Source organism: Corvus kubaryi, unplaced genomic scaffold (assembly GCF_017639235.1).
Source record: "Corvus kubaryi isolate FWS band 111438036 unplaced genomic scaffold, C.kubaryi_AGA036_p1.0 37353, whole genome shotgun sequence".
Lineage (NCBI taxonomy): Eukaryota > Metazoa > Chordata > Aves > Passeriformes > Corvidae > Corvus > Corvus kubaryi.
The window spans coordinates 2981713-2994784 of record NW_024581115.1 but is presented as its reverse complement, the minus strand read 5'-3'; the positions used below and the strand labels follow the sequence as shown (position 1 = coordinate 2994784).

The 13072-nt window shown below is 57.6% G+C and overlaps 1 protein-coding gene across 1 annotated transcript; it reads left to right on the top strand.

The window, feature by feature from the left end:
- Positions 1 to 302: 302 nt before the first annotated feature.
- On the top strand, positions 303 to 13023 carry XYLT2 (xylosyltransferase 2). Its single transcript, XM_042032466.1, has 11 exons — positions 303 to 456; positions 5356 to 5827; positions 6287 to 6462; positions 6771 to 6973; positions 7376 to 7456; positions 7609 to 7825; positions 8216 to 8392; positions 9222 to 9484; positions 9584 to 9779; positions 10203 to 10536; positions 10905 to 13023. Exons 1-11 carry the CDS (start codon positions 304 to 306, stop codon positions 11225 to 11227), a joined length of 2595 nt encoding a protein of 864 aa, XP_041888400.1. The 5' UTR covers position 303; the 3' UTR covers positions 11228 to 13023.
- The last annotated feature ends 49 nt before the right edge of the window (positions 13024 to 13072 follow it).

The window sequence follows — 13072 nt, the reverse complement described above, 5'->3', positions numbered from 1 at the left end:
TCACTCATTCACTCACACCCATTCACACATTTACATGCTCACACTCATCCGTTCTCACTCATTCACTCCCGTTCATTCACTCACACCCATTCACACATTTACACGCTCACACTCATCCGTTCTCACTCATTCACTCACACCCATTCACACATTTACACGCTCACACTCATCCGTTCTCACTCATTCACTCACACCCGTCCACTCCTTCGCGGTCTCTGGCCCCGCCCCCTCTGGCCCCGCCCCCGCCCCTCGCAGCCCCGCCCCCTGGGTGCCCGCGCATGCGCGGCGGCGGCGCGGCGGGCCATGGTGGCCAGCGGGGCCATGGTGGCCGGCGGGCGGGCGCGGAAGCTGGTGCGGCGCTACCGGCTGGCGGCCGCCACGGCCCTCGCCATCCTCCTGCTCCAGGGGCTCGTCCTTTGGAGCTCCGCCGGCCTCGACGAGGAGGGCCCGGCCGAGGTGCGCCGCGGGAGGGAGGGGGGCGGCCCGGGGCCTGCCGGGGGGACGGGAAGGGGAGGGGGCGCGGGGCGTTCCTGAAGGACGGCGATAAAGGGGCTGGGGGCGCCGTGAGGGGGCTGAGGACGACGCGGGAGACAGGGGAGGTCTGAGGGGCTCGAGGTGGACTGAGGGCCTGGGGGGTCATGGGAGGGCGGTGGGTGCTGGGAGGGGCTTTTGAGGGGGAGCCCTTGAGAGGAGCCGTGCCCTGGGGGACGGGAGTGTCCTCTTGCTCAGGAGCTGGGGAGGGGACAAAGGGGGCGGGCTCTGGGGGGTTGGCAAGGCCCAGACCCAGGATGGGGTTCCTGGGGTGGGGGGTCCTGCAGCCTCAGGCTGCTGGAGATGTTGACAGTGGGATGGGCGGTGGGATGTCGCCTGGGGGGCCTCTGGCTGCAGCAGTGCAGGGTCACAGCACCTGAGAAGGGGAGCTCGTGGCCCTGGGGGGTCTGTTTGGGGTCTGGCATGGAGTGGGGAGTACGGGGGGTTTGATGGGGGTCTTGCACTTCTCTGTGGTTTGGGAGATGTTATGGGAAACTGGGGTCAGGGACACTCAAAGCAGAAAACTTGGAATTCAGAGAGCTGGGAGGTTTGTGTCAGCTCCTGTGTAGCTGTTCTGGTGAGGGGTATCCCTGTGAAGTGGAAGAGTACAAGGACCTTTTGGAGTCGCTGATGCCTTTGTAGCAGAGCACCCTGCTAAGGCCAAATGCATCACTTCTTTCTTGTGAGCGTGGGGAAACTGAGGCACGGTCTGGTGAAGGAGTTTGCCCAAGGTCAGACACAGAGCTGGTATCAAAGAGGACCCAGGCTGCTGAAGCATGTTGCTGCCACCTTCAAACAAAGCTCACACTGGGTTGTTAATTTGGATTTGTTTGTTTGTTGGGAACTGCCCCGACTGTGTCCAGGTTGGCTGTGTCTGGGTGGACCAGTGGCTGAAGCCTCCTGGTACCTCCCTGGTGTGGAGGGTGATCCCGTGGTTAGCAGGTCTAGAAAGCTTTCCTTGAGAGCAAAGAGGTGAGAAGGGGAACAGGGCAGTGTCTTGCAGTGGGGAGGGTCTCTAAAGTGACACCACTCACTCAGCAGGTGAATTCCCAGCCTCAGGCCTCCTGGGCCACAGGGAATGGCCATGAGCACCCTCATGTACTGCCATTCACCCATCACCAACACAGAACCAGGGAATGAATGTGGCAAGGAGAGGATCTGGATGCACTGGAAGCGTGAGAGCAGACTGATCTGGTGCCAAGGAGTGCCCAACTGCTCCTTCCCCTGTTCTATGACCTTGATCAAATTACTTCACCTGTCCCAGCTTCTCCTTCCCTCTGCACCATCCTGCACTGCTTGTCTGCTGTTTTCTGCTCCTGCCCTTCATGGTCTCCTGGGTTGGCTCATTCTGCCGCAGTCCTTGCCTGGTTTCCCCATGTCTCATCCCAAAAATGAGCTGGGCAGCTGAACAGGTTTGGCCGTGGCTCCCCTTTCCTGGAGAGGGGTTGGTTCACCACCAGCAGTCCTGGGAATTGACAAGCCTCATTGGAGAAGACAAGAACCATTCTTAACTTCACAGACAGCCTAAACCCATTAGCAAGCTGGGAAAAGTCCAATTAACCTTTATTTCCTATAAATTGTGAAGCTCTTGGTTTCTGTGCCCTCCTACAGCTTCTGATTTTGGCCAGACCTAGAGGAGACACCATTCCCCTAAGGGCATTTCTGGTAAAGCCAGAGGAACAGTCCCGGGAGAGTCTGACCTTGCAGGCTTGGAAGTTTGGGATTCCTTAATTGCCAAAGTAAATGGCTCCTTCCCATTAATGCACACAGCTCGTCCCCACCATGAATGGGATGTGACTGGCTGTGGAGAAAGAAAGAGACACTCCAGTCCTGGAAGTGCTGTGGAGCTGGCTGTGCCTCTTGGATCCATCAGTTCTCTTCCCAAGCTTTATTTTGGGGTCCTGCAGGCTCCCTGTATTCACCAAGCAGATGCTTTATGGGGTGTGGACCAGGAGTATCTGGATCTGTCTCCATCCACCCGAGTCAACACTGAGTCTCCTACCTCCTGGAAACCAAATTAATCTTGTTCCACCGGGATCAAACAACACAATCCCTGTCCAGACTGATGGATGAGAGAGGAAATTCCCGTTCCTGCTGCAGACTGCAAGAGTGTCTCCCCATACAAGCAGAGCCCGAGGGACCAGAGTGATCCTGCCTCTGTCACTTGTGACACCGACAGCTCCTGAGTGAGCACATGAGCTTCCTGAAGCTCTTAGTCCATGGTGGAGCTGGCACCAGGAAAACCCAAACCACAAAGTTTCCTTGTGGGTGGAGAAGAGGATCTGTCACTGCAGTGTTTTAGCCACTTGGTCTCCTGTCTTTGTCTTTCCAGGCAGGAGGTGGCACCTCTCTGGGGCCTATGTGTTGGTGTCCTCTGTGTGCTGTGGCCACCAGAGAAGCTTCCTGTGAAGTTTCTTTTCTTCCAGAGAAGAGATTCCTTGATAGTTACTTTTCCTGCCAAAGAGCTTGTTTTTAGGGGACTTACTCCAGCTATTTTTACTCGGGATTCCTCTGATGACTTTGGACCATTTTGGTGCTGGCTTTGCCTGATGAGTGCTGGGATGTGGCAGACACCAGAGTGAGACAGCCAGAGAGGGAATCCTGCAGAACATCAGGTGCTGTTAGCTCTGCTCCTCCCAGTGGCACAGTGGGACCTGTGCTGGGGATGGGGTGCAGGGGGATACCTGAGCCACGGCTCTGTGTCACTCTGGGGTGGCAGTGTCGCTTTGGGGGAGGCAGAACAGGACAAGTCTCTGAAGTAACAAGCACCAGGACAAGAGGAAATGGCCTCAAGTTGTACCAGGGGAGGTTTAGGTTGGATATTAGCAACAATTTCTTCACCAAAAGGGCTGTCAAGCCTTTGAACAGGCTGGGTGAGGAAGTGGTGGAGTCACAGTCTCTGGAGGTATCTAAACAATGTACAGATGTGGCACCTGGGGACATGGTTTAGGGGTGGCCTTGACAGGGGTTTAACAGTTGGGTGATCTTAGCGAGTCTTTCTAACCTAAATGATTCTGTGACTCTAAGCAAGCTCTGGCTGGTGCCTGGAGTCATCTGTGTGTGTCAGAAGAAGGGGATGGGGAGCCTCACTGACTGTCCCGCACAGGTCTTAAATACAGCAGAACCATGTGGCCGGAGCCGTTCCCTGCCAGGCCGGGGTGGAGGGATCACTCTGCTGTGGTGCAGTAATTAGAAACCCTCGAGTTCCTTGGCTGGCAGCTCCGGAAGGGCTGGCGATGCTTCTAACAACTTCCCTGCTGGGAAAGGCAGCTAGGCATGCTCCTGAGCTGGGAACAGGGCTCCTTCCAGTGGGGTGAGCAGGACTGTAACCACGGGTGGGCATCGAATGGGGGGTGTCCCGAGAGTCAGGTGTGTTGGGGAATGCAGGATGTGAGTGTGGATCAGTGAGTCTCTGGAGTAGGAACAGGGCTGAGCCCATGGAAGAGACTCTCTCCTCACTTGTGGCCTCCCGGCTGCCCTCTCCTGTGGTGCTCTGTGGGGAAAACAGGTCTATAGCTCTGGAACAGATGGTCCTGCGTGGTGACTAATGAAGGGTTCACTGCCTGTCTCGGGCTGCCCGTGACGCCTGTCTGGGTGGAAGCAGACTTGGCTGATCCCTGCTGAACCAGCCCCTCGGGATTTAAGCAGTGGTTTGGCCATAGTTTGCAGGCTGTGCCAGCACAACATGGGTAGTTTGAGGACTCTGGAATGGACAGATCACCAAATGCTTTCCAGCCTTTTCATTGTGTGCTTTCTCCTGGCTGTGACCTTCCCAGCAGCTACACCCTCAGGGGAGTCTTGTGCCAGGGGCTAGTTCAGTCCTGCTGTCCTTGTGAGGCATCTGTCCATCCTTGTGAGATGCCGCTGCTCAGGAATACCCCTGGCTGTTCCTTACAGTTCCCCGTGGTGCCTGGCACAGCTGCTGGGCAGTCAGGGTTTGGGGGTGCTGTGAGAGAGCCCTGGGAGGCCAGGCTGGAGCAGGCAGCTGCCTGCTGTCATCCAGGAGTGCCTGCGGTGGGCTGGGGCACATGGCCCCGACATCACGGGTACCACTCACTGGGAAAGTTCTTTCCCACGAGTGTGGCATCCAAACTTCCCAGCTCCCTGCTCTCCCCAAGGCTTGACTGTCTCTGCCGGTCAGCCAGCCTGGCAGAAGTAACGAAGCGTAATTAATTGCTCCCTTTACACATCCGCTTGGGTTTGTGACTGGATTTCTAGGGAAGGTGGTGATGGCAATGCCTGCCCCAGCCCAGCACAGGGAGCCAGGGTCCAGGGAAGGGAGCATGGGCAGGGCCTTGGTCTATTCCTGTGCAGCCCAGAGAACACAGCTGTGGCTACCTGGGATTCTGGCTGTGCTGGGCTTGGGCTCACAGCATGGTCAGGGCAGGGAAGAGCTGGTCCAATTGCCTCCTGGTGAAAAAACCATCACCAGCCAGTACAGCCCAGTGCTCATCTCCAGTGTCAGGAGTGTCCCTGGGTGGGCAGGACCTCGGAGGGTGGTTGGTGCAGACACAACCCACTGTGTCCAATTAGTCTCCAGCAAGCCCAACCACAGAGAGTGAGACTGTCTGGGTGTCCCCATGATGGGGGCATAGGCAGGGGGCTGCTGTCGGGTCTTAGCCTGGGGTTTTAGGTGGTGAAAGGGCTGTGTAATGTCCTTTGCTGCACAGAGGTTGCTCCTGGAGCACCTGCCATGCTGCAGCACTGAGCTCTGTGGGGATGGGAACAGGGATGCTCTGAGGAGTGTGCTGACAGAGCTGGGGGAAGCAGGCCCGAGTTAACGCTGTCTGTCCTCTCTTCTGCATCCACATGGACATGCAACAGGAGCGGCAGAAAAAAGCGGGGTTTCCTGAGAGCAGCGACGGCTCCAAGGACTCGGACAGCTCTGCCGGGCGCCGGAGCAGCGCCAGCCGGAAGCACGGCCGATGGCGGGGCCGGCCGGACAGCCCTGGGGCCATGGTGTCCAAGGTGGTGAGAGCCGTCACGGCCAGGCACAAACCGGGATGGAGGCTGCCGGCCGCGCCGGACTCCTCCAGCCGCAGGAACCTGACGGAGCTGCGCAGGGAGGCCCAGCTGGCCATCTTCCAGCAGGGTGACACGGGCAGCGTGGAGGGGGCTCCCCAGCCCACCGAGAACAGCTTCACCCCCAAGTGTGAAATCACGGGCAAAGACGCCCTGTCGGCGCTGGCCCGGGCCAGCAGCAAACAGTGCCAACAGGAGATCGCCAACGTGGTGTGTCTGCACTGGGCTGGTAGCCTTATGCCCCAGTCCGTGCCTCGCCACTGCCAGCTCTCCGGTGAGTCCTGCTGGGGTGCTCCTGGTCACCCTGGGCATCGGGAATATCCCAGGCAGGCTCGTAGGCCACCTTCCTTATGTCACCAAACTGTCCCACCTGGCAAACAGCGGCCTCAATCTGTCACTGATTCCCAGATTACCACTGCCTCTGTAATCCAATCAAAGCTGTGCCAGCCTTCTTGAGCTGGGCTGTTCATCCCAGCCTGCAATTCTGCAGGGGTCAGAGCCAGGCCCAGCTGCATCTTCTGTTTTGAGGCACCAGAGGAGGACACCCCCTTTCCCAAAACCACCCATCAGTGTAACACAAGGGGCTGCATGTGCCATCATGCCCAGCACTGCAGCCAGTTTGGGGTTTGCCCGAGGCTGAGTGCTTCCCTGCTGTCCCCTGCCTTGCTCAGGAGCTTCAGGTAGTAGATACCAAGGCTGGGGGTGGCTGACACCCCTCTCCCTCCCCATGCAGGCAAGGTCAGCCCTGTGATCCAGTGGGACGAAAGCCGGCTGCAGCAGGGGCCCCCCAGCAAGCCTGTGCGCATTGCCTACATGCTGGTGGTGCATGGCAGGGCCATCCGCCAGCTGAAGCGGCTCATCAAGGCTGTGTACCATCAGCAGCACTTCTTCTACATCCATGTCGACAAGGTGTGTGGCAGGGGTGAGGGAGTGGGTGCTAACAGTGCTCCGTCGGTCCCTGGCCTGGGAGAGGGAGCAGAGCTGGGGCGCGGGTGGTGAGTGAGGAAAGTGGCCAGATAGGGTTAGTCCTCGCTGCTGTGGAGCTGTGACCCTCCCGCCGCTATTTCTGCAACCCCACGGAAGCAGGATCTATCCCCCGTGCCCTGTTTGCTGCTTCCCTCACTGTGGAGGCTGCTGCAAGGGCTGACTCCGGGCAAGGAAAGCAGGGCCCTGGGAGGAGGAGCTCCTTGCTGAGGGCGAGCCATGTTCCCTGGCAGCGCTCCAACTACCTCCATCGCGAGGCCGTGGAGCTGGCCCGGCACTACCCCAACATCCGTGTGACCCCCTGGCGCATGGTGACCATCTGGGGCGGTGCCAGCCTGCTGAAGATGTACCTGCGCAGCATGAAGGACCTGCTGGAACTGTCCGAGTGGCCCTGGGACTTCTTCATCAACCTGAGTGCCACTGACTACCCCACGAGGTGAGGGCCTTGCTGGGGCAGGGGAGGGTGCTGGAAGTGTTGAGGCTGTGTGATGCTGCAGCAGCCTTGGGAGGGGCAGGGAGGAGCGGGGAGCTGAGGGAGATGGTGTTAGAGATTGCACAAGTGTTGGTGATGATGTTCCAGGGCCAGGCTGGACCCATGTGTGCAGAGCAGCCCAGCCAGTACCTTGGAGGCTGTTTTTTCCTGTGGTCTGGGTGTTGCAGAAGATGCATGTGAGGTGCCAGACAGCAGAGGACACACAGTGTCTGTGTCTGCCCAGTGATGGGACAAGGGTTTGAGTCAGCAGCTTGGGGCTCCTTGTGTCTAATGGCTCTGGCAGAATGAATGTTTACCCGGCTGCTTCACCCCAGGGGCATTAATGATTCCTAATTTGCATCTCAGGACCAATGATGAACTGGTGATGTTCCTGTCCAAATACCGAGATAAGAACTTCTTGAAGTCACATGGCCGAGACAACGCCAGGTAATCTCAGCTAGAGGCAGAGCTGAACTGGAGGAACAGAAAACGAGGGATTTCAGAAAAGAACTGAAACAGCTGCGGCAGGGAGGGGAGGTTCTGCATCTGCACTTAGCAAAGTGGTTGACACTCCTAACTCCTCACATCCCCATGTCCAGGTTTATCAAGAAGCAGGGCCTGGACCGCTTGTTCCACGAGTGTGACTCCCACATGTGGCGGCTGGGCGAACGCCACATCCCCGAGGGCATCGTGGTGGATGGGGGCTCCGACTGGTTCTCGCTGACACGCAGCTTTGTGGAATATGTGGTCTATTCTGAGGACCAGCTGGTGTCCCAGCTGCGCCAGTTCTACACCTACACACTCCTGCCAGCCGAGGTGGGTGCTGGCTGTGGGCCACGGGACAGATTTTCTTCCCACTGTGCTTAACATCTCTGTCCCACTTCATCCCTGCTCTGGGTAGCTGCAAAGGGTGTTGCTGGTTCTGCTCAGGCAGTTTTGTGCCTCCCCTTTTCCAAACTCAGGTGTGAAAGAGGGAAGAGAGGAGCAGACAGGTCAGACAGCCCAGCTTTAGGTCCAGTCACCCTCTGGGCCAGATAAGGACTGGAGCAAGCCTGGTCCCTTAAGTGTTGCCCTGTGCTGGGAACGGAGTTAAGTTTTTGTTGTGGAGCAGTTGAGATCTGTCCTTCTGCTCTGTGTGTGGAGATCTCCATTAACCACCTGTCCTCCATCCCACTGGGTGTCCTGTCCCTTTTCTGCCTTGTGCAGTCCTTCTTCCACACGGTCCTGGAGAACAGCCACGCCTGCGAGACGCTGGTCGATAACAACCTCCGAGTGACCAACTGGAACCGGAAGCTGGGCTGTAAGTGCCAATATAAACACATAGTCGACTGGTGCGGGTGCTCCCCAAATGACTTCAAACCCCAGGACTTCCTTCGGCTACAGGTGAAAAAGATCCTCCTTTCTCTTCCTGCTCTCTTCCCTCCTCCTTGTCCTCTCCTCTTCGAGCTGCCCTGTGGGTACCCTGGGCAGCAGTGCCAGCTGCTGTATATGTCCCCACAAGAGACTGGAGCAGGGTCAGGTCTCCCAGTGGGGCTCAGTGTAGACGTGCCTGTAAACAGGCAGTGGGATTATCCGGACTATCCTGCCCTGCAGCCAGGCTTCTGCTTGCAGCATTGCTCCTATTCCCAGACGTTCTCTCCTGTTTTCCTGCTCTTTCCCTTCAAACCTATCACTTGGGGCAAATACCTTTTTAGTAAAACCCTTTCAGAGTGCTGTTTCTTTGGCAGGTCAAAATGCCTCGTGACAAAACGTCTCCCATGCTCTCAGTGCATGGAGGGGTGGACTGAACACAGGAGGTTTGGGGGAGATAGAGCCAGCCCTGAAAAGTGCAGTTGTGGCAGGATTTTCCAGCAGTCCCAGGATTGCAGAGCCCAAGGCCCTGTTCCTGCAGGCTGTACCACATGGCCAGGGCTAATGCAGGGCTCAGCAGTGGCTCTGGTGGGTGGGAGCCCATCAGAATAGAGATTGCAGCAAAGGAGCTGGATGACACATGGCTGCTTCTGGGCACAGAAAGGGGGAGGCGGTGGGAGAGATGGGGACCCATCTGCATTCCAGTAACTGTTGGTGTGCTCCCACTGATCCTGTCATAGAGGATCCCACATTCAGGCTGGCTGTGCTGTGCTGCTCCTTAGTCTGTGCCCTCAAAGTGGGCAGGAGTGGGAGGGCAGAGTGGGTGCAGCCAACATTGTTAGGAACGCCTGTGCTTTTCCAGCAACTCTCCAGACCCACCTTCTTCGCCCGCAAGTTTGAGTCGACGGTGAATCAGGAGGTGCTGGAGATCCTGGACACGCACCTCTACGGCAGCTACCCCGCAAACACCCCGGCCCTCAAGGCCTACTGGGAGAACGTCTACGACCGTGTCGATGGGCTCAGTGGTCTCAGCGATGTCACCCTCACCTTCTACACAGCCTTCTCCAGGCTGGGGCTCCACAAAGCCGCATCCATGCCAGCAGCCAAGGCTGACAAGCTGTGCAGGTAGGGTATTTGCCATGGTCTCAACCAAATGGTGGCCTTTATCTTGTGCTGGGAGGGTGCTGATGCTCAGATGTGCAACCTCTCTGTCTATCTCTCCAGATTTGAGCCTCGAGGCTTCCCCTCCAGTGTGCACTTATATTTCTATGACGACCGTTTCCAGGGTTACCTGGTGATGCAGGAAGTGCAGAATTTGGCAACTGGGCAGGCAGAATCCTTGGAGGTGTGGATGATGCCCCAGGGAGCTCTGAAGCTGTCAGGTCATGGAGGGCAGGCAAACCGCTTGCAAAACCTTGAGGTAAATGGGGCGCTTTCCTCCCTGGCTTTCCTGCACCGTGCTGCCATTCCTCCTCTCCCCCACCTGCATGCCATGAGGACAGAGGGACACAGTGCTGGACCCAGGACACCACAGTGCTGCTGTGTCTGAGAACAGACCTTTGTCTGGGAGTTTTGTTTATTTGTGAGGAGCTGATCATTGGAGAACAGGCCTTCAGGGGATCTTTCAGAGGCAGCTGAGGCTGTGGTGCCCAGCGCCTGCAGCTGCAGGAGGCCCTGCACAGCTGAATTAGTGCTGGCATGTGATCTATGGAGGGTGGAGTGTCCATTGCTTTGGACACCAAAGTTTATGTGTTCTCTTGGTCCGGGGAGGTGAAACACAAAACCTCAGTTGATATTGTCTCCTTCCCCAGTGTCCCACTGCTTGTGCCTTCTGTCCCATCAGGTGGGCACAGAGTGGGACCCCAAGGAAAGACTCTTCCGCAATTTTGGAGGCTTGATGGGGCCTTTTGATGAGCCAGTGGCCATGCAGAAGTGGTCACGGGGCCCCAACCTGACGGCCACAGTGGTGTGGATTGACCCCACCTACGTCATTGCCGCCTCCTACGACATCACGGTGGATGCTGAGGCAGAGTTCACCCAGTACAAGCCCCCTCTCAACCACCCCCTGCGCCCTGGCATCTGGACCATCCGCCTCCTCCAGTTCTGGGAGCCTCTGGGGGAGAACCAGTTCTTGGTGGTGCCCCAGACCTTCAACCGCAAGCAGCCTCTCAGGAAAGGTGAGGATGCTCTGGAGTTTGGGGCTGGATGGGAGGGTGTCCCTGTGGGCAGTCCGAAGTGCTTCCCCCTGTGCTGGCCCCTTGGGCTGCAGCTGATGACCAGACTGGAGCCATTTTTCCACTGATGTCCCCTTGCCCATGTGAATCCTTACACTGGGCTGTCCCCTGGGCAGCTGTGGAGAGCCCACTGGCAGGTCAGTCAGCTCCTTTCTGCAGCAGCGTCCTTTTCCTTGTGCTGGAGGGGAGCTGGGGTTGCAAAGGGATGAGATGCTGTTCCCCAGCTGGAGTTGGGGATAGGACCTGCAGGGTGCCAGAATGTTGCTGCGCTGCTCATCCCTGTCTCTCTTTTCTCTCCCTGTCCTGCCCAGATGACAGCAACTGGCTGCATGGTGGCCCCCCCCGCAACGAGTACATGGACCAGAACTTCCAGGGGCTGGGGGGGATCCTCAGCCTGCCACGCTCCGAGGCGGCAGAGGAGGATGCGGTGCGGAAGGCGTGGCTGACGGGCAAGGAGCTGGAGGACTGGGCGGACGCTGCCATTGGCACCTTCTGGTCCGCAGCGAATGTCTGTGTCAGCAGCCCCTCCGCCTGTGCTTCCCTGGAGACCTGCAGGAAAACCTCCTGGAGCTCCCTCTCCCCGGACCCCAAATCGGAACTGGGGCCCGTCAAACCCGATGGGCGGCTGAGGTAGCAGGAGCAGCCGGAGGGCGGCCTTGGGAGCAAGGAGCATCCTCCATTTCTGGTGTGGGGGGTGTCTCTGGACCACATCATCCTGTGCCATTTGCACCGTAGTCACTCGAAGAGAAAACGGGAACCTCCAGGCAGGGGAAAACCTTCTCCTGTGGAGTATTTTTGGCAGAGGGAGAGGCACGAGGTGGGTCTTGCCCATCTCTGCAGGAATGAGCCCTTGCTGGCCAGGGAGAGCGTGCTGGAGTGCCCATCCCTGTGAGGGCACGGCCGGCACCAGGCAAGAGCTGTGTGTTTGTTACTCCAGGCCTTGGAGGCTCAGGAAAGGGTGATGTGGGAGGGAGGGATGGCTGGTGGGTGGGCAGGCTCTGGACCAGCTCAGCATCCTGCCCAGCCCTGGGCTAGAACTTGGCAGGATGGGCCCTTGTTGCTGGCTGCTGCCCCGGTGGGCTGATGAGGGACTGGGGATAGGCAGAAGCAGAATGGGTCAAAACCTGCTGTGTGCACAGAGCTGCTGCTGGCCCAGGGCTTGCATCTCATCCCTTCACCCCAGCCCTTTAGTTTGTATTTTTATAAATATATATATAGAAATATATATGATGCAAAGTGCAATAGAGACGAGACCCCGCATTGGCCGGGAAGTCCTTGTGTCTCCATCTCCCCTCAGACTGTAACATACCTTGTTCTCTTGGGTGTCCTGATGCTACAGGACAGGGTGCTGGGTCGTTTACATGTTTTTTTTATTTTTATTATCATTATTAATTATTGTTTTGCCGTTTGCCCATTTCCTGTTGGGGGCTGCTGGGGACCTGTAGCCTGCTGGCCTTGGGGCAGCATTGCCCCCAGGTTGTGGGTGTAGCTGCCCGACTATGCCAAATGTCTGGAGCCCTGGTGTGTTGTGTGACAGCGAGCAGGGAGTGCTCAGTGTGTGGTTCAAGTCCAACAAGCTGCGCTGTAGACCCCGCCACTTCTGTCTCCAGTTAAGCAAAAGGACTCCCTGATCCCCTGCCAAAATATCATCCACGGGGCCGACTTCCTGCTGTGGATGAGCCGTGCGTGGAGGGCTGCCCTGTGCCACAGCTCCTTGGCCCGACCTTTTCTTTTCTCCCACGTCGGCAGAAGCTCTCGGGACCTGCTGCGCTTCCCTGGCCAAAAATCAAAGAGGGGAGAGAAGGTCTGGCCACCTCCATCCCGTCTCTGCTGTTTCTGCTTCCCACTGCTCCAGAGGGAAGAGGCGCCACCTCCTCTTGGGAAGGGTTGCAGTGGAGCATCCCCCTTCCCTGCAGTCCCCCCAGGATGTCCTTGGGGTCTGCCTCCAACATTCTCTCTAAAACTGATGCTGCCTGGAGAAGTCTGGGTTTGGTTTCACCCTAGGAAGACACTTCACAGCTGGGGACAATCTGGAGCCCATCTGACCCAACCCTCTGCTCAAGGCAGGGTCTCAGGAGCTGGTGGGGTTTTGCTGTCTCCATGGATCTGTGCCATCCTAACTCTTTTCCCATGTCCCAGCTCTCTCTGCCTGGCAGGTCTGACACTCCCAGTCTCCAAATTTAAGGATGCAGGTGTTGCAAGATGTGTACTGTAAAAGGGAGGGGGCTGAGACCTCTGTGTGCGAGGGCAGGTACCTGCTGGCCCTCAGCCCTGCCGTCCTGCACCCACTCCTGCCTGGGGTGCTCCGGGGCTGTGGAGGAATGTGGGGGGAGGGGGCCACACAGGGGAGGACGCCAAAACTCTGTGTCAGAAGCATTATGTAAAGTTGTCTTAAATATGCAACATCACAAATACATCTATATCTCTACAGTGTGGTGTGTCGATTTTTTGTGGTGTTCTGGAAGGGGTGAAGGGTGGG

Coding starts and splice junctions, on each gene's coding strand:
- XYLT2 (XM_042032466.1), top strand. CDS start 304: ATGGTGGCCAGCGGGGCCATGGTGGCCGGCGGGCGGGCGCGGAAGCTG. Junction 7,826..8,215: donor ACACACTCCTGCCAGCCGAG/GTGGGTGCTGGC, acceptor TGCCTTGTGCAG/TCCTTCTTCCACACGGTCCT. Junction 9,780..10,202: donor ACCGCTTGCAAAACCTTGAG/GTAAATGGGGCG, acceptor CTGTCCCATCAG/GTGGGCACAGAGTGGGACCC.